The sequence below is a fragment of the Orcinus orca genome, chromosome 16 (genome assembly GCF_937001465.1).
Source record: "Orcinus orca chromosome 16, mOrcOrc1.1, whole genome shotgun sequence".
Lineage (NCBI taxonomy): Eukaryota > Metazoa > Chordata > Mammalia > Artiodactyla > Delphinidae > Orcinus > Orcinus orca.
This window is the reverse complement of record NC_064574.1, coordinates 73,677,117-73,697,965: the sequence shown is the minus strand read 5'-3', so window position 1 is coordinate 73,697,965 and position 20,849 is coordinate 73,677,117. Positions and strand designations below refer to the sequence as shown.

At 40.9% G+C, this 20,849-nt stretch overlaps 1 protein-coding gene across 8 annotated transcripts in view; it reads right to left on the bottom strand.

Annotated features, from left to right (window-relative positions):
- LOC101274335 (S-adenosyl-L-methionine-dependent tRNA 4-demethylwyosine synthase TYW1) overlaps positions 1–20,849 on the bottom strand; it is a 451,923-nt gene that overhangs the window by 143,437 nt on the left and 287,637 nt on the right. For all 8 annotated transcript variants that reach the window (XM_049699574.1, XM_049699573.1, XM_033426289.2 and 5 more), the window contains 3 exons: positions 20,280–20,332; positions 4,852–4,970; positions 3,236–3,345 (listed from right to left, as the gene is read on the bottom strand). In XM_049699574.1, the coding sequence (XP_049555531.1) occupies positions 3,236–3,345; positions 4,852–4,970; positions 20,280–20,332 (282 nt within the window). The remainder of the gene's footprint in view (positions 1–3,235; positions 3,346–4,851; positions 4,971–20,279; positions 20,333–20,849) is intronic.

Genomic DNA, 20,849 nt, shown 5'->3' with positions numbered 1-20,849 from the left:
TAATAAATAAAAATAAATATTAAAAAAAAAAAGGCAAGCACAAGGTTACTAACCAGGTATACCTTTCTGCACCCTCCAACAAGCTAGGCAGACAACAAAGACTAGTGTTCACCGACCTCACCTAACACATGTTATTAACGTGAAGAAAGGCAGCCTCATGATTTATTCATCTCTTATTTCCATTTAAAGTGCACTTGCAAAAATACTCCTGTCAGAAAAATTACCGTCAAAACTCAGATTGTCGTTCTGTATCAAGGACATCTCGGAATGGAAAAATGAATGTCTACTCCTCAGGACTGCTTCCTCCCATACAAATCCCCTGGGACACAGTTTATTCAGGGAGATTCCCAGATGTCCAGGAAACACACATCTTCAGCCATCACCCCATTATTTAAGGGTTCAACTGACTCTTTAGGCACTAAACCAAAACAAACTGATTAGACTCTAAAGACAAAATTACTGGCATTTCCCTGCTTCTGATATTATTACCAGGGATGGTTCATTTTATCTGTCAACTTGGCTGGGCCATGGTGCCCAGATATTTGGTCAAACATTATTCTGGATATTGCCATGAAGGTGTCTTTTGGATGAGATTAACGTTTAAGGCAGTGGGCTTTGAGTAAAGCAGACTGCCCTCTCTAATGTGGGTGGACCTCACCCAATCAACTGAAAGCCTTGAAAGAACAAAGGCTGACCTCCCCCAAGCAAGAAGGAATTCTGCCAGCAGACTGCCTCTACATCTGAACTGCAATTCTTCTTAAATTTCCAGCCTGCTGGTCTACCCCAATGGATTATTTTTATCTATCTTTTTGATTGGCCAAAACTGCACGATTACATGATCCAATTCCTTAAGCCAATCTCACTCTATCAATCTATATCTATATCTATATATATATATACACACACCCACACAGTGGGTGTGTTGACTCTGTTTCTCTGGAGAATTCTGACTAGTAACTAACCAAAAGAAAACAAGACTTTGCCTTGAAATTTATTTAAAAGGCATATGGTTTATTTGAAGATCAACAATCAATAATATTAACTAAATCAACAAACAGTCTAAGAAAAGCTAATAAATTCCTGATGTGGAGACTTCCTAGTTCTTCACCACACAGTTTCATTTAATTTTCCAAAAGACTGGTAAGAGACACTGCTTTATCCAAATAAGAGAAAATGACTTGTTCAAAAAAAAAAATGCTTGAGACTAAAAGCCAAGATGAAATATTAAAATATTTATTAGCATCTCTGAAGATGTACAATAGGTTAGCACATACACAGACACACACAAATATGTACAGGGCAACTTTCCCTAGAAAATTCATAAAGAATAAAATAAAGGTATAACTGACTATCCTTTATAAATTATTATTGATCTTGAATCATTATTTGCATTGCTTTCCCAACTTCTCCTAGGAAATCAGAAGAGTAATAAGAAGTACCGCGGTAAAAAATAACAAATAGATTTGGTCTTTGTTCCTGGTTCCCCACACAAAGCTCCTAGAACCCCTGGGATTTCCTGAGTGGTAGGAGTGTCTTTTGTCCTTCATAAGGAGCCCCCTTTGAGCATACCTAAATTTATGCAAATGGGGTGACATAGGGCAGGATCCCTAAGTAGCCTCAGGCTGGGGCTGGTCACCAGAAAGACCAAGTGTTTAAGGGACTGGAACTTTCAACCACACAGACCTGTGAGAAAGGGAAGAGGGGGCTACAAATTAAGCTCTATAGTCTCTTGAACAAGATCTGATGAGCTTCTGGGTTGGTGAACATGCCAGGAGGGTGGCCAACTCCATGGGGACAGAAGCTCCTGGCCTTGGGACCCTTCCAGATGTACTTCTCCACCTGGCTGTTCTTCTGTGACCTCTATATATCCTTTATAATAACATGGCAAAAATAAGTAAATGTTTCTCTGTTCTGTGAGCCACTCTAACAAACCAGGAATCCAAGGAGGAGGGTGTGGGAACTTCCAATTTATAGCCAGTTGGTCAGAAGCACAGGCAACATCCCAGACTTGTGATTGGCAGCTGAAGTGGGGGGCAGTCTTATAGGACTGAATCCTTAACCTGTGGGGCCTGATGCTATCTCCAGACAGTGTCAGGATTGAATTAAATTTGTCGGACACCCAGGCAGTGTCTGCTGAGACCTGGAGAACTGCTGGGTGATGTTAGGAAAACAACATCAGAAGCACTGAGACCTCAAGAAGCAGTGACCTGACCGAACAAATTTCTTCGCATCAAAGAATCACCTGATCTTCAAAATGCTAATTCCTGGGGTTTATAAAGACTCCCATTGATGATGCTAGCACCACAAGAGGGCCTATGTCAAAACAACCATGGTTGGAATTCATCTTTTTTGTTGTTGTATATGAAAGGAAAGGATAAAGAGGAGAGGACTAACAAGTGGCAGGTGGAGACAGAGGCATGCACATTTAACAGGGAACCTAATAGATTTATTTCAGTTGATCATCTGCAGCTGTCGTTATATCACTTTACAAGTCCTCCACATCTATCTACGGTAGTGGGTCTCAAAGTATGGTCCCCAGTTCAATAACATCGATACCACCAGGAAATCTCAAAATGCACATTCTCGGTTGCTACCTCAGACTTACTGAATCATTCTCTGGGGAAGGAGACCAGGAATCTCTACTTTAATGCACGATTCTGATGCACACTAAAGCTTGAGAACCAGCCATCTCCAGTAGAGTCAAATACTTTGAACTATGAGACACAACTGGATCAGGAAATTCTAGAAACTGAGTGGCAGAATTCTACACATCACTGTGGATCATGTGGAGGAAATCTGATTAATATTAACCCTCCTTTTTTGTAAGGCATTTATTCAAAAATGCTTTCCCAATACCAACTGATATTACTTAAGAATTTTCCAGTGCTCTAAAATTCTCAGTCCATCCACAAGGCTGCTTTGTACCCAACAAGACAGAACAATAGCAAAAGTTTTTAGGAAGAATGAGGACATACTCCCAGGCAAAACTCACAGGCTGAGTGTACCACATTATAAATAGCTAAGCTTTGAATTAAGTTTTTTAATTCTCCCATCATATAAGATATAAAGTTATTAGTAAAAACTAAAAAGGCCAAGACATATATAATATTTCTACAAAGTTTTCACTTTCCTATATGAGAACTGCCAGCAAGGACAAAATCCTGCCAAAGGAGGCAATTCCTCTGCCAATTTAATTCAGGCTATTAGCATCCCTTTGTAGAGGGATAATAAATACCTCTAAACTGCTTCATCACGTTCTGATGGTTTTCAATGGCTTCCTTTAAGATCATTTCAGGCTGGTCCATCTTCCACCGCCATTCAGTACCCACTGGATTGGTGTGGTGCCTAGAAAACAGAGGCAGAAGTTCTAAAGGACTCCCTGCATTAAACCTCAGCTAGTTACCTCCTATGAAGGAGTCCATATAATTATAAAATCAGGGTTGGTTTCCTACAAAAAGCTCAGCTATTTATAGCTGTAGTTTACAACTTATTTTGAGTCATGACACCTAGCAGAGAGGGGTAGATGGCAAGTGCCTGGCCAAGACTGAGACTTACTCGGGACAATATAAAACGTGCAGCCCTCTCGCAGCCATACAACACCAGGCCAACAAGCATCCAGTAACGACCACCAGTAGAATATTGTTGCAAGACCCTCTCTGAGAGGCAGTGCAATGGGAAGACCTAATTGAAATCCCAGAAAGGAACAAAGCAGAAAAAAATGTAGAAAAATTATGGCCAACAATTTTCCAAAGTTAATGAGAAACAATTAACCACAGATCGAAGGAACTCGCAAAACAACAACCAGGGTATTTTGAAAACAGCCTAGGGCTTCCCTGGTGGCGCAGTGGTTGAGAGTCCGCCTGCCGATGCAGGAGACACGGGTTCGTGCCCCAGTCCGGGAAGACCCCACATGCCGCGGAGCGGCTGGGCCCGTGAGCCATGGCCACTGAGCCTGCGTGTCCGGAGCCTGTGCTCCGGACGGGAGAGGCCACAACAGCGAGAGGCCCGCGTACCGCAAAAAAAAAAAAAAAACAGCCTAAAAATACAGTATCTAAACTAATGAAAACAAAAGAAAATAAGAAAACCTTCAACTTAGAGAAAAAGGACACACTACTTAAGAACAAAGGTTAAAAATTATTTCTGAAAACTCATCAGAAAACAAATAAGCCAGATGAAACTATAATGACACCTGAAAGAATGCATAAAGGAAACAAACTTGTCAACTCAGAATTCTATACCCAGTGCAAATATCTTTCCAAAAATGGAGTAATAAAGACTTTTGCAGGACTTCCCTGGTGGCTCAGTGGTTAAGAAGCCGCCTGCCAATGCAGGGGACACAGGTCAAGCCCTGGTCCGGGAAGATCCCACATGCCGTGGAGCAACTAAGCCCACGTACCACAACTACTGAGCCTGCGCTCTAGAGCCCATGCGCCACAACTACTGAACCAGCGCTCTAGAGCCTGCAAGCCACAACTACTGAGCCCGCGTGCCACAACTACTGAAGCCCACGCACCTAGAGTCCATGCTCCACAACAAGAGAAGCCACCACAATGAGAAGCCCACACACCGCAACAAAGAGTAGCCCCAACTCACTGCAGCTAGAGAAAGCCTGCATGCAGCAATGAAGACCTAATGCAGCATCTTTTAAAAAAAAAAAAAAATTGGCAAGCCCCTGATAAAACTGATCAAGAAAAAAAACAACAAATGCATAAATATAATATTAGGAATGAAAAAGGGGATTAATTACAGAAACAACAGAGCTTTAGGTAAATCTGAGTACAGTGTTGGGCAGAAATTGATTATTACAGATCATCACATATTTGGTCACCATGGCCATTCATTTTTACTTACCGCCAACAGAAGACACATTTATTTGCACACGCCAAGCTCGGGGTAGTTTCCATGCAACGATGGCTTTCAATGCCATAGAACGTATGTTTATAGCAACCTCCTCTCCCTCGGAGCATAGACTGTGAAAGTACAAAACAAACGATAATTTGAATAAAGTCCTCACAGCAAGGAAACAAAACACCAAGGCATCATTTTAAAGAAGAAACCATGCGTTTCGTAAGCATAAGTACCCCTACTGGTAGCTGCATGAGGCAGAAAATTAACATTAAAGCCTTATAGTGTTTTGATGGTGTTTGGGTTTTGATACTGCTCTGGGTTTTCTACAACCTAATGAGATAAATCTATGATTCATTAACTCTGAAAGTTCTATAGGGAGGACCATGGATGCTTTCATTTTCAAATCCACCCAACTGCCTCAAATATTAGTACAATAATATATAATGCCAAAGGAGAGATAAGACAGGCTCTCAGAATAGGGGGGGCGGTGTAGCGCTCATCTGAAAGAGTATCTCTGCATTTAACAAAGGAGGGTGGGTTAAGGAATGCAACCTGGAGCATATTCTATGTCAACCAAATGGTAGAATTTGAATATACTGAGACTGTTGAGGGGGCAAACAGCATGTACACAAGAAACAGATTATTCCAGAAAAGAACACTATTTAATAGGTGATTGGTAAAACCACGGGAAGTGCAGTAAGAAAGGTAATTTGAAGAAACACTGCAGATCAACTCAGGGTTGGAATCACAAGATACTATCAAGCTTCCTGAGGTATCATCAGAAAGATCCGTCTAGGAGCTCTGTGCAAGGTGGGCTTGATTCAGTAAAAGTGAAACCTGTGAGGAGGTTATGCAAGAAAGGTCATGGTGACTTGTCTCAAAACATTAGTGGAGGAAACAGGAAGGGTACTACAGAGGTACAATCAGTGCCATCCCCAATTAGAGGGGCAAAACAGAGGAAGTCATCCAAGATAACTGAGGTTTTGAGCCTAAGTGACTGACATACTATGGAACTAACAATGGGAACAACAAATGAGGAGACATAGATGGAGAGCCTTTACACATATATATCAGTGTATAATATACACCAGTGTACTGATATTACAATGCTGTCCACATAAAATCTACCAGCTTGCTACTGTGTCAGTTGATCACAAAGTCTTATTTTTTGGTCCTGATAAAAGGGGTTCCCCTGTCCATCTCACTTAGTACTTACACTAAGAAAAATAGAGTGAACGAAAAATATTGTTCAGGATAACTGTTTCTACAAACTCTCTTCCAAGTTCCCAATAAAATATTCAAGAAGGCAAACAAAATATTTATATCTTGCAAGTAACACTGAAAACTACAAAGCCCACCACATGCCAAAGTCACAGAGTAATTACCACTAAATATCAACATCACGCCAATGGAGAAACCAAGCTGAAGACTTGCATGTTTCACTCATTATTTAGCAATTAGTTAATGTACTTCAAGCATGCTGTGTACTGAACGTACAATGACTAATAAGACAGAGCCCCTACCCATGATCTGTTTGGAGGAAATGGCAAGTAAGCAAGAAAAATGTGCAATACTATTATGACAGTCTGATTGAATCAATTACGATTCTTTTGCAAGCAACAGAAACGGAGTTTGGCTAAAGAGAAAAAGAATTTATTGAAAGGATTTCACAGCTCATAGACCCATTATAAAGGCAAGAACGAAGGAAGCCATATACTACAGACACCACCCCTCTCTGGATACCATCACCAGCACCACCCCTGAATGGCAGATGCTGCTGCCACCAGCACAAGAATGAGTTCTCCATGTCCCAGTCCCTTTCCATCACTCACTCCACACTCAAAGTCTCCGGCTGAAAAGAATGACTATCCTAGATGACACTTTTATACCCAAGTTGCCACAACGTGGTACCAGGAAACAGTATGTCTTCCTTAGCTTCTGCAGCAGGCAGTGGGCCCTCACATCAAACAAAGCCCGTTTAATGGGAAATTCCCCAAACATGAAAACACTCAGATGCTGGGCAAGCAGAGAAAAGGCAAATGTCCAGCATGGTATTACTGGAGCCCATGGGACAGATGACCAACCAGGCTCAGCCTTCCAGGACCAATGAGAACTCCTCAGAGGTGAGATGCCCAAACTGAATACTGAAAGGCTAAAAGGATAAAGGGACAGACACATGTGAGAAGCATGGCATGTTTTTCTTTTAAAAACTTTTCTGGGCTTCGCTGGTGGCGCAGTGGTTGAGAGTCCGCCTGCCGAGGCAGGGGACATGGGTTCGTGCCCCGGTCCAGGAGGATCCCACATGCCGCAGAGCGGCTGGGCCCGTGAGCCATGGCCGCTGAGCCTGCGCGTCCAGAGCCTGTGCTCCGCAACAGGAGAGGCCACAACGGTGAGAGCCCCGCGTACCACAAAAAACAAACAAACAAACAAACAAAAAACCTGTTTTCTGTAAGTTTTACACTTTAGATTTAAGGTCCTGACCCATTTTGAATTAATTTTTATGTATGTATTTTATGTATGTTTGTGTGTGTGTATGTGTCAGTGTGTGTACTTTTGGTGTATGTGGTTTGGTGGTAGTGGGGTTTTTTTGGTTTTTTGCCTACGGATGTCTAATTTCCCCAGCACCATTAGTTGGAAAGGTTATCCTTCCTCCAAGGAATTGCTTTTGAACCTTTGTAAAAAATCAATTAAGCATATTTGTGGGTTTGTTTCTGAGATCTCCATTCTGTCCCATTGATCTACGTGTCCGTCCCTCCACCAACACCATACCGTCTTGATTACTGTAGCAATACAGTAAGCTGTAATATCTGTAATATCTGTAATATCTGGATATATCTGTAATATCTGGACATATCTTTATTCTTCCTCAATATTGTTTAAGCTATTTTACATTCCTGTGCCTTTCCTTTTAAATTTTATAATAAGTTGTCTATTTCTACAAAAACCTTCCTGGGATTTTAATAGGAATTGCATTAAACCCACAGATCAATTCGGGCAAAACTGATGTTTTACAATATTGAGTCTTTCAATCCATGAACATTTATTTCGATTTACATTTAGATTTTTATTTACGTTTACTTAGATTTTCATTGGTTTCTGATTTGAGATCTTTCCTCATTTCTAATATAAGTATGCATTGCTGGAAATTTCTCTCTGAGCACTGCTTGAGCTGCATCCTATACATCGATATAATTTTTTTTTTTACCATCATTCAGTTCTATGTATTTTTTCATTTCCTTTGAGACTTCCTCTTTGACCCAAGGCTTATTCAGAAATGTATGTTTAATTTCCACATATTTAGAGATTTTCCTTTTGTTTCTATTAGTGATTTCTAGTTTGATTCCATTATGGTCAGAGAATGCACTCTGTATGATTTTAATACTTATAAATCTGCTGAGGTTTGTTCTATGGCCTAAGACATGGTCTATCTTGGTGAATGTTCCATCAGCACTTGGAAGAAATGCATATCCTCCTGTTGCTGGGTGGTATGTTCTCTATATGTCAACTAGATCCTACTGGTTAACTCTACTGTTGAGATTTTCTAGAGCCTTGTGATTTTCAGTCTAGTACTTCTAGCAGTTGTTGAGAGGCAATTTCAAAGTGACCAACTATAACTGTGGGTTTGGTTTCTTTTTTTTTTTTTCTAATTTCTCCATTCGACTATGTCAGCTTTTGCTTGATTTATTTTGAGCCTCTGATGTTTGGTACATATTCATATAATGTAGATTGATCTTCTTATCATTACAAAATGTCACTCTCTGTCTCTAGTAATTTTCTTTGCTCTGAAGTCTACTTAATCTGGTATTAATACAGGCAATCCTGCTTTTTGGATAACTGTTGGCATGGTATATATTTTTCTATCATTTTACTCAACCTACCTATGTCACTGAATTTGAAGTGAGTTTCTTGTAAACATCTTATATTTGGGTCATTTTTTAAATCCACTCTTCCAACCTGTATCATTTGATGGATATATGTAGAATATTTACATCTGAAGTAATTATTTATGAATTAGCCCTAAAATAGTCTACTATTTTATTATTTGTTTCTTGTTCCCTCTGATTCTCATTCCTATTAGTCTTTTCTTGATTTCCTACAGGTTACTTAAACATTTTTAGGATTCCATCTTAATTTTTTTTTGTTTTTGAGTGTATCTCTTTGTATAGTTTTTGTAGTGGTTGTTCTGGGTATAAAAATATACATACTAGTACACCTATGACAGTCTACCAGTAAAAACATTTTACCACCTTCAAGTGAAGTGTGGAAACATCCCTTCCATTCAGATCTCTTTAATTTTCCCTCTTTTAAATTAAATATTATTGTCTTGAGTATCACATGGTGTTACAATTTTTGTTTCAATCATCAAATATGATTTATAAAAGTTATAAGGAAAATGATCATTTACTGTTTGTACCCATACTTCTGCTCTTTCCATCATTCTGCCTTCCTTTCTGGTGCTCTAAGAATCTTTTATCACTTCATTAGGTTGAAGAGCTTCCTTTAGCTGGTCTTTAAGAGAAGATTTGCTAGAAACAGATTCTTTCAGTTTTCTTTCACCTGATAATGTCTTTATTTAATCTTCATTCTTGAAGGATAGTTTTGCCAGTCACAGAAATCATGACTGACAGTTATTTTCTTTCAACACTTGAAAACCATGTGCTGCTTCCCTCTGGCCTCCATGATTTCAGATGAGAAATCTGACATCAAATTGATGTTAGTTCATTGTTTATCTCTAGCATCTTTCAAGACATTTTTCTTCTTTAGTTTTCAGATCATTAATTTTAGGGTATCTCCATGTGGATGTCCTTGGTTCTATCCTGTTTGGAGTTGGCTCTCTCTGCTGTTCAGATTGGCTAAATTCTATTGACTTGTCCTGGTCACAGATCATTCTGTTATTTGGTAAGGTCCCTGACTCTATCCTCTGTCATCTCCACTCTATTACTGTGCCCATTCAGTGAGTTTTTATTTCTGTTATTGTATTTTTTCAATTTTATAATTCCTTCTTGGTTCCTTTTATAACTTCCATTTCTTTGCTGAGATTTTTATTCTTTCATTTGTTTCAAGAGACTTTGTAACTGATTGCTGAAGCATTTTTATGACAGCTGCTTTAAAATCCTTGTCAGATGATTCCACCATCTGATTCATCTGGTGTTGGTTTCAGTTCATTATCTTTTTTTGCTCAAGTTGTGATTTTCACGGTTCTTGGAATGACAGGCGATTTTTTTTTACTGCATCCTAGACATTTTGTCTACTATGTTAGGAGGCTCTAGATCCTATTTCATTCTTTCATTTTAGCAGCAGGCACTTTGTTTAGGTTGAGCCTGCAGGTCCTGGACTATTTTTGTATGCTGTGGCTCCAACGGCAGTTTAATTTTCAGAGGCTTTGCATTGAAATTTTGCTTGGGCTCCCATTGATCTCCGCTGGTAGCATCAGAGTGGGTGAAAGAGGTTTCTCCAGGGTGACCCACTAGAGGTCTCTCAATGGAGGAGGCGAGTCTCAGGCCAGCAGGCTTCCCAGAGCAGGCTGCTCGTGTGGCAGAGTCCCTCTGGCCAATGGCCCTGGGCAGCCCCAGTAACTCTGAGTGGGAGAGGGAAGTCTCCGGACACACAAACAAAGAGGCTTGGCTTCCCCAGATGGGCCACTTCTTGTGGTGGTGTCCCTCTTGCCAGTGCCACGCAGCCACCATGGTATCTCTCAGAGGGGGAAGGGAGTCTTGGGCCCAGCAGGCATGGAGAATATTTCACAGGCCAGGTCGACTGTTGCAGGAGTAAGGTGGTAAGGAGGAGTCTCTCTCTTTCCACTTGTACTTGACCGCCTGGTATCTCTTAGCAGGAGAGGGGAATTTACGGTCCAGCAGGGAAGGAAAGCACTTGTCCCAGCTGCTTATTGGTGGGGCTCCCAACTGATCCCCTTTGCCAGTGGTTCTGGGCTCACTTGAATATGTCAGAGGGACTCCCAGTCCATACTAGGGAGAAACAAGCCTAACTGAGTGGCCTTCTATTGCTAGATTAAGGCTCAGTAAACACAGGGTCTGGGCTGCCTTCTTCTTTAGGTGGAGGGATGTAAGACATCCTGCTGCTCTGTTGTTCCTGCAGTGCTGGGGTCCCAAACCAGTCAGCCTTCCTCTTACCCCATTCCAGAGTTCTTGTTTGGTTGCCTCTTGTGCTTTCCAGGGTTTAGAGTTGTGCATAGCAGGAAGGAGCAAGGAGAAAAAGGTTTATGCCATCTTGTGCAGACTGGAAGTCTTTAGACATTATATTTTGAAAGGAAATGCTCCCATATCTAAAAATTAGTAGATAAGCTGGGTGCAAAAAGAAAACACATGAGAGCAATACAGGCTTAGAACCAAGTTTTCATGTTATGAACCTAGGAGAAAAAGATTATAAATAACCTCAGATTCATTAATGCATGAATTCTTATCCTCGAGGCAAATAAGAGCAATACAACCTCGAAAATACAACTGTAGCCCAGCAGATCCACACTGAATGAATGCAAGATACCACTGCTAGATAGGCTCTGCGTACATCAACCTGGTGGGGATGGAGGTGGGGTGTTGGGAGGCAATGCTCCATGGGTGTTTCTCTGAATGTCCTGCAAGCAGAGGCCCTGACTGCCCTTTTTCTAGACTACCTTTTCAAAAAGTTTTACATAGTGAATAGCCTTGGAAGATACAGTGTCTCCCTCTGGGGCAAATGATGGGTATGTTTACTGCTCAGTATAATGAAGATGTGTCCCTCTAGGGCAAAGGTCAGGCAGGATTACTGCCAATTACAAAAGATTGATGTTCCCTAAGCCTGGGGCTCCTCTCCTACAATGTATGTGCAGATGTTACACCTGGCCTTCCTAGTGCTGCTTTATGGGAACCGGGGCTCAGGAAACAGAGCAAATGATAATATTCTGGCTACTGCTATTACTATGAGTAATAAACTGTACTTGCCTTCTGCCAGCATCCATGAACCTGTGGCAGGCTAACTTGCTAGCCTGCAAGTAGGGTAAAGTTTCAGACTCTTCCATTTTTGACAGGGGATGGAGAGTTCAATGCAGAGGTCAATAAACTGCAGCCCATGGGCCAAAGCCAGGCTATTGCCTGTTTACTATAAGTAAAGTTCTGCTGGAATACTGTCACCCATATCTGTTTACTTACATCTATAGCTGCTTTGGGGCTACAATGGCAGAGGTGAAAAGTTGCAACGAGATCGTATGACCCACAAACCTTATAAAGTCACCATCTGGCCCTTTAAGAAAAGGTTTGCTAACCCTTGATTTAGTTATTTATTTCATACAACAGAGCAAAATAAATTCTAAACTGGTTAAACAAACTGTTAAAAAAGTACAAACAGGAGGAGGATTGAGGAAAGACAAAGGAGCAGGAAGCAGCAGAAATCTGTCTCCGCAACTGGACATGAATCTCAATCTGCCTGCTGTGCTTTGTCTTTGACCCAGGAGTCCTGGGTCCTCCACCAACATCTATGAAACTCTGCCAGGTGACTTGTTGGCTTGTAGCCTGAAAGAGCAGACTCTCCACAGTTAACACTAGCCCCTGGCTCCTTTGAGCATCTCATGCCATAGAAACAAATTTTGTCAAGAACCAAGGGGATCTCTGGAACATCTCTTTAGTATTCTCATTTACAGTAGGAGAACTTCAGAAAAGCTTGCAGAAGGGGCCAGTACCGGCTCAAACTCTTCATTGACAGAATCACACACCTGATAAGGAAGCATTACTGATAGAGCACAGAGGAACATGGCCTGCCCCGTGGAAGAAGGAAGGTATAAATACCAACCATGACCAGTTGACCAAGTGTGAATATGAGCAGAGTTATAAATATACACATTATCTTCCTTGTTTGGATATATATAATTGTTTCTCCTCCCCTCCAACTGTTTTATATAAGATGGGTCAGTGGTGGTTAACCTTATAATGTCATCCTTAGGTTAGAGGATCTCAAAAGAGAGTGAAAGGAGAGGGTGAGTACATCCTTCCTTGCATGAATAACAGTTGCAACAGGTTAGGCACACACAAATGTTTTATTTATATTATGGATTGAAAACATAAATACAGGTAGAAGGGTGTGTACAGATGCTGAGTATCCAAAGAGGTAGACCATGCTGTTAATCCTGAGTCCTGTGCCTGCGCTTCTAAGCAGGGGGTAAGGAGCCCTAACACCCTACTTCTCAGATTCCCTTGCCCAAGGGGTTCTGATTTAGACTCCACCAAGAAGAGGCATTTATGCAAGATTTAGATGGCAAGAAAGGAGAAACCATTATTCCTCCCTGGCAGCAGCTGGCAGACACAAGGGCATACAACAAACACTGAGTCTGCAGCAGCTTCCAAGCAAGCTCCTGGGAAACATTTGCTTTAATGTTGCCAGCATCTCAGGTCACTTCCAGCAGTGTCCTGTGAGTCCAGCACTTTTCGACTTTCTCAAAGCAAGCAGTTCTCTCTGACCTTCACTACCCCAAGCCTTTCAGTGGCTTTGTAAGCAGTCAGTTAATTTACTTTATTAAATCTGTTCTTGCTAAAATACCCAGGATGGTTTCTGTTTTCCTGACTGGTACACATGGGTAGGATTCAGTCAGGTGGAGATCAGAGCAGGGAAGAGAAGCAGCACATGATGTATGAAGGTTAAAACACAAAATAAAACTGAACAAGTAGATCAGAACTACACTAAGTAGGGTCTTCCTCGGGTTCAGGGCTTTATATAATTCATCTGACAAATGTTTACTACATGCCAGGCTCTGTTTTTGGTATTGGAAAGAAAAACAAAGACTCTTAGGTTGGGGAGGACCTGAAAAGGGAAGGGAGGAGACAGACAATAAACAAGATATAATCTATTAAGTGGTAATAATTGCTATGGAGAAATTCCAAGCAGTGTAAGGGGATAGGAGGGGAAGGTTGTTATTTTATATCAGGCGGTCAAGGGAGAGCCTCTCTGATAGAGGCTCACTGAGCAGAGATCTAAGTGAGCAGACAGAGACCAAAAAGCCACAGAGGAGTCTGAGTTCAGTGTATTCAGGGAACAGCACGAAGGCTAGTAAGGCTGGACCAGAGCATGGCAGACCAGACTGAGTGAGATGGGAACCCCTGGAGGTTCTGAGTGAAAGAGTGAGACATCTGGCTGCTGTGTAGGGAACAGACAGTGGAGATGACAAGAATGGAACCAGGAAAAGCAGGCAGGAGATGACTTAAATAATAAAAGGGGGGCTTCCCTGGTGGCGCAGTGGTTGAGAGTCCACCTGCCGATGCAGGGGACACGGGTTCGTGCCCTGGTCCAGGAAGATCCCACATGCCGCAGAGCGGCTAGGCCCATAAGCCATGGCCGCTGAGCCAGCATGTCCGGAGCCTGTGCTCCGCAACGAGAGAGGCCACGACAGTGAGAGGCCCACATAACGCAAAAAAAAATAAAAAAATAAAATAAAAAATAACAGGGATACATGACAGTGACTTGGACCAAAGTATAAGAGTACAAGAGGTGAAAAGTAAGTAGTTGCATTCTGGATATATTTTGAAAGATTTGCTCACAGAATAGATGTGGGAGGGTAAAAAAACAAACAAACAAAAAAACAACAGAAGAGTATAAATGACTCCCAGGTTTTTGGCCTGAGCAACTGAAAGGATAGCACTGCCATAAACTGCTGGAGTGAAGACTGAGGGGAACAGATTTAGGAGAGGATTCAGGAATTCCGTTTCTGACACATTAAGTTCAAGATGCCTATTACACATCCGAACTGAATACTGAGTAAGAAGTAATGAAGAGCCACCATAGGCTGTGAAAACGGAATGGCTAAATGAGAACTGAACTTGAGATTAACCTGGTTAATGTCAGATAAATTGAGCGGGGGAGGGGGAGGGCATTCACTGGAAGTCAGAAGTAGAGGGAAAAAAGCTACCTGCAATGTTCAAGAGGACAACCTGAACTTCGAGGCTGGCAATGAAAATGGATTGGGGCAGAGGTTCTCAATGGGGCCAACACTACCCCGGGGGGTATTTTGGAAATTTGTGGAAATACTTTTGTTATCAAAATGGTTGGGAGGCCCTACTGGCAAAAAGTAAGGGAGGGGTCAAGTGTTTCACATCTCCTGAAATGCTTAAGATAGTCACACACACACACAAACACACACACAAAAAGTGTCCTTTAATCCACTTCCTTTCAAATGACTCACCAGACCTCCATACTTGTGAAAAACCTATTATAATCATCCAAGCTTAGATTCCAACTTCATTTTACCAATGAAGTATCTTCTGCACATGTTACCATACACTGAATTTTCCAGGAATGCAGCTATTATGTAAAATGAGGAAAGAAAACACTTTCTTTGATGCAAAGCTTTTATAAGAAATTTCAGCATTTTGAAAAACCATGTCACAGAGAACAATGCTGTTTCTAGTATTTAAGTCACCAACACAATACCTGTATCCCATGTTACATTTGTAGGTGTCACCTATAAATACATTACAGAAGAGATTTGAGATGCTTTTGGTAGACTTGGAACCAAATATTAAGTTAACAGACATATGAAATGCAGGATTCTCACTAATCAAAGTTGTTTAAAAAGTTAGTGTGGTCATTTTATGTATTAATTTTTATAGCACAATGATGAGAAATCTATCTTGCAATAATTATTTGAAATTGAACTTGTTTATTTTGGGGGTGCCTGTCATCTTTAAATCTTACTCTGCAAGTGTCACCAGAGGTCCACCTCACTTCCCTCAACCACTCTTACTACCAGTTCTGTTTCCAATCTACCCACACAGATCAAAGGAACAGAATAGAGAACCCAGAAATAAACGTACACTTACACGGTCAACTAATCTACTAAGGAGGCAAGAATACACAATGGGAAAAAGACGACCTCTTCAGTAAATGATGTTGGGATTACTGGACAGCTACATGCAAAAGAATCAAAATCAACTATTTTCTCTCACCATATACAAAAATAAACTCAAAATGGATCAAAGACTTAAATGTAAGGTCTGAAACCATAAAACTCCTAGAAGAAAACATAGGTGGCATGCCCTTTAACATCAATCTTAGCAATATTTTTTGGATCTGTCTCCTAAGGCAAGGGAAACAAAAGCAAAAATAAACAAATGGGACTGTATCAAACTAAAAATCTTTTGCACAGTGAAGGAAGCTATCAACAACAAAAAAAGCAGCCTACTAAATGGGAGAAGATATTTGCAAACAATATATCCAATAAGGGGTTAATATCCAAAATACATAAAAACACATACAACTTAATAACAACCACCACCAACCAACCAACCTGATTAAAGAATGGGCAGGGGGGCTTCCCTGGTGGAGCAGTGGTTAAGAGCCCGCCTGCCAATGCAGGCGACATGGGTTTGATCCCTGGATTGGGAAGATCCCACATGCCACGGAGCAACTGAGCCCGTGCACCACAACTACTGAGCCTGCACCCTAGAGCCCGCAAACCACAACTACTGAAGCCTTTGCGCCTAGAGCCTGGGCTCTGCAACAAGAGAAGCCACCGCAAGGAGAAGCCTGCGCACCACAATGGAGAGTAGCCCCCGCTTGCCACATCTAGAGAAAGCCTGCAAGCAGCAACGAAGATCCAACGCAGCCAAAAAAAAATAATAAAAATTAAAAAATAAAGAATGGGCAGGGGACCTGAGTAGACATTTTTCCAAAGAGGAAGTGCAGATGGCCATCAGACACATGAAAAGATGATCAACAACACTAATCATCAGGGACATGCAAATCAAAACCACAATGAGATACTACCTCACATCTTTCAGAATCACTATCATCAAAAAGACAACAAATAATAAGTGATGGAGAGGATGCAGAGAAAAAGGAACCCTCATGCACTGCTGGTGTGACTGTAAACTGGTGCAGTCACTATGGAGAACAGTATGGAAGTTCCTCAAAAAAATAAAAATAGAACTGCTATATGATACAGCAATTTCACTGCTGGATATTTACCCAAAGAAAACAAAAACAGTAGTTGGAAAAGATATATGCACTCTGATGTTCAATGGAGCATTATTTACAAAGCCAAGATATGGAAGCAACCTTAGTGTCCATTGATAGAGGAATGGATAAAGAAACTGTAGGGGGTGTGTGTGTGTGTGTGCGCGCGCGCGCATGCGCGCGCACACAATGGAATATTACTCAATCATAAAAAAGAATGAAATCTTGACATTTGCAACAACATGGATGGACCTTGAGGGTACTATGGTAAGTAAAATAAGTCAGAGAGAGAAAGACAAATACCACATGATCTCACTCATATGTGGAATCTATAAAACAAAACAAACAAACAAAACAAAATGAAAACAGACTCACATACAGAGAATGGGTCATTGCCAGAAGGGAGAGGAGAGAGGATGGACAAACCAGGTGAAGGGAATTAAGAAGTTCAAACCGCCAGCTACATAATAAATACATCACAGGAATATAATATACAACAGAAGGAATATGGTCAACAATATTGTAATAACTTTGTAGGGGGACAGATGGTTACTAGACTTATCGTGGTGATCCTTTCATAACGTATGCAAATGTCAACTTATGTCATATATCTGAAACTAACAATACTGTCACTGTATTTTCATTTAAAAATAAAATAATTTTTAATGCTATCTTATTTGTGCCCATACGATTTTAATTTATGGAGGTGACTGAGTGCCAACATAGGCCAATGCTATTGAAGGAATATATTACTTACATATCCCAAGAGAAGGGTGCACACCACACCACACAGGGTTTGTTCAGGAGACAGAGGAGCGAGGGGGAAGCCTGGGCCAGAGCTTTTACTGGGGTTTCCTCAGGAAAGGAAAGGCAGAGCAAAGTAAACAGTGCAGGACTGGCTAGTATGAATTATTCCAGTGGGCTTTGAGCTACAAGGCTATCTCCAGTTTTCTGGTAGCTGGGCCTGGGATGATTTAGGACAGGGAAAATATTGGCTTGGTATGTGAGAGAGTTAGATAAGGAGGTAGCTGAAAGCTACAGATTCAGAATTACATATGAAAGGCATGCTCGAGGCAAGCTGCTGTTAATCTTTAGGAATTGGCCCCGGGGAGGGGCAGTCTCTATACGACTGCAGAGCATCAAGAATGCAGAAAATAAGAAATTACAGTTCATGTAATTGACCCTGTGGTGAAGAGATGACAAACAGACAAATATAGAATCTAAGAAAACAGAACAAATACAAACAACAGAAATTCACAGGCTGATCCTAAAATGTATATGGAAATGCAAAAGGCCCAGAAGAGGGGAAACAATCTTGAAAATTAAAAAACAACACAGAGAACTTACACTGCATGATTTCAGACTTATTACAAAGCCAGAGTAATCAAGACAATGTGGTACTGGCTTCAGGATAGACAAACACATCAATGCAACAGCATAAGAGCAGTCCAGACACAGGCCTACCCATATAGTTGACTGAATTTTCTACAAAGTCCTAAAAGTAATTCAATGGTGGAAGGAAAATCTTTTTCAACAAATGATACTAAAACACCCGAATATCCATATAGGGGGCTGGTGGTAGGAAGGAACAATCTTGACCTTTACCTTATACCATTCATAAAAATTAATTCACAGACCCAAACATAAAAGTTAAAACTATATATGAAGCTTCCAGGGCTTCCCCGGTGGCGCAGTGGTTGAGAGTCCGCCTGCCAATGCAGGGGACGCAGGTTCATGCCCCGGTCTGGGAAGATCCCACATGCCGCGGAGCGGCTGGGCCTGTGAGCCGTGGCCGCTGAGCCTGCGCGTCCGGGGCCTGTGCTCCGCAACGGGAGAGGCCACAACAGGGAGAGGCCCGCATACCGCAAAAAAAAAAAAAAAAAGCTGACAAAGATTTCTTAAAATACAAAAAATATTAACCATACCAAAAAAATGATAAATTGGACTTTATTCAAATTAAAAACTTCAAAAGAGGGACTTCCCTAGTGGCACAGTGGTTAAGAATCCACCTGCCAATGCAGGGGACATGGGTTTAAGTCCTGGTCCAGGAAGATCCCACATGCCGCGGAGCAACTAGGCCCATGTGCCACAACTACTGAGCCTGCACTCCAGAGCCTATGAGCCACAACTAATGAGCCCACGTGCCACAACTACTAAAGCCCACGTGCCTAGAGCCCATGCTCCGCAACAAGAGAGACCACCGCAATGAGAAGCCTGTGCACCGCAATGAAGAGTAGCCCCTGCTTGCTGCCACTAGAGAAAGCCCGCACGCAGCAATGAAGACCCAACACAGCCAAAAATAAATAAGTTAGTTAATTAATTAAAAAAAAAAATTTTAAAGATACCACTAGGAAAATGAAAAAGGAAGCCACAGACTAGGAGAAAATAATCATACTGAACATCAGGCAAAACACTCATATCCACAATATATAGAGAACTCCTACGAGTCAATAATATAAAGTCAGACAACTCAACTTGGGTAAAATATCTGAACAGACACTTCACAACTATGAAAGGCCAATATGCACATGAAAAGGTGCTCCTCATCGTCGATAGTCATCAGCAAAATGTAAATTAAAACCAAAATGGTACCACTTCACACTCATCAGGAAAAAGATGTGTAATCCCACATGATGATGAGAATATGTAGCAACTTTCATAAATTGCTGATGCAAGTATAAAACAGTACAACCACACTGAAAACAGATGGGGAGTTTCTTATAAAGTTAAATGTATACCTGCCCTACGACTTAACAATTCCACTCCTAGGTATGTACCCAAATGAAATCGAAACATACGTTCACCAAAAAACCTCTGTACAAACACATTCATAGCCGTTTTATTCATAAGAGCCAAAAACTGAGAACAACTCAAATAACTATCAACAGACTGAAAACTATGGTATGCTCATACTACTGAATAGTACTCACCAATAAAAAGGAATGAACTACTGATACACATTACATATGGATAAATCTCTGAAACCTTATGTTGAGTTTAAGAAGTGACTTGCAAAAAGCTACACATTATATGATCCTATTCATGTGAAATTCTACAACAGGCAAAACTAAACTACAGTGATAGCAACGAGAACAACTGTTGCCTGGCTGTGGAGGAGGGGGTATTGACCAGAAATGGGCATAAGTGAATTTATCGGCGTGAGGAAAGTAGTCTATAGCTTAATTCAGGTGGTGGATAAGGGTTTTTACATCCATCAAAATATGCTGAACTTGGACTTCCCTGGCGGTCCAGTGGTTAAGACTCCACGCTTCCAATGCAAGGGCCACGGGTTTGATCCCTGGTCGGGGAACTAAGATCCCACATGCCATGCGTCGTGACCAAAAGGTTAAGAAAAAGCTAAACTCTTAACTAATTCATTCAAAATCATTACATTTTATTAAATGTAAATTATACCTTTAAAATGGTAAATTTGTTGCATATAGTAGCCATATAAAAGTTGCATAACACAGAAATAATATTTGAATAAAAACAAATACCTTTGTCCACCTGCAAAGCTTCACCCCAGAGTGGCTCCCAATCAACTGATAACCTGAATGAAAAAACAGGCAACACAAAGTTGGACTGATTCAAAACCTCATATCAAAAAGTGATTATAAAACTGTAGCAAAGTCATTTTTCTTTGTTTAAATAATGATAGACAACAATCCAATGCCACTAAGGTTTAACTCACCAGGATGATAATACAATTTAAAAGATGTATGCATCTAATAACATGGACTCAAAATACATAAAGAAACAATAAGCTAATCCAAAATCACAGGGAGATATTTTAAGATCTCTCAGTATATAACAGATCTCACAGATCAAAACTCAATAGAGCTCTAAGATCTGAAGCAACACAGTAAACTCAATCAAGGACATAGAGAGCACTGCACTCAACAACTACAGGATGCACATGTTTTTCAAAGACCCAAGAAACACTTATGAAAATGAGCCATGCACTGGACCATACAGCAAAAACAACTAACAGTATATTTCAGTACAATGAACAACTGGGGAACTGTCATCAATAATCTTCAAAAATAAATAAAGAATCAGATGGGCAA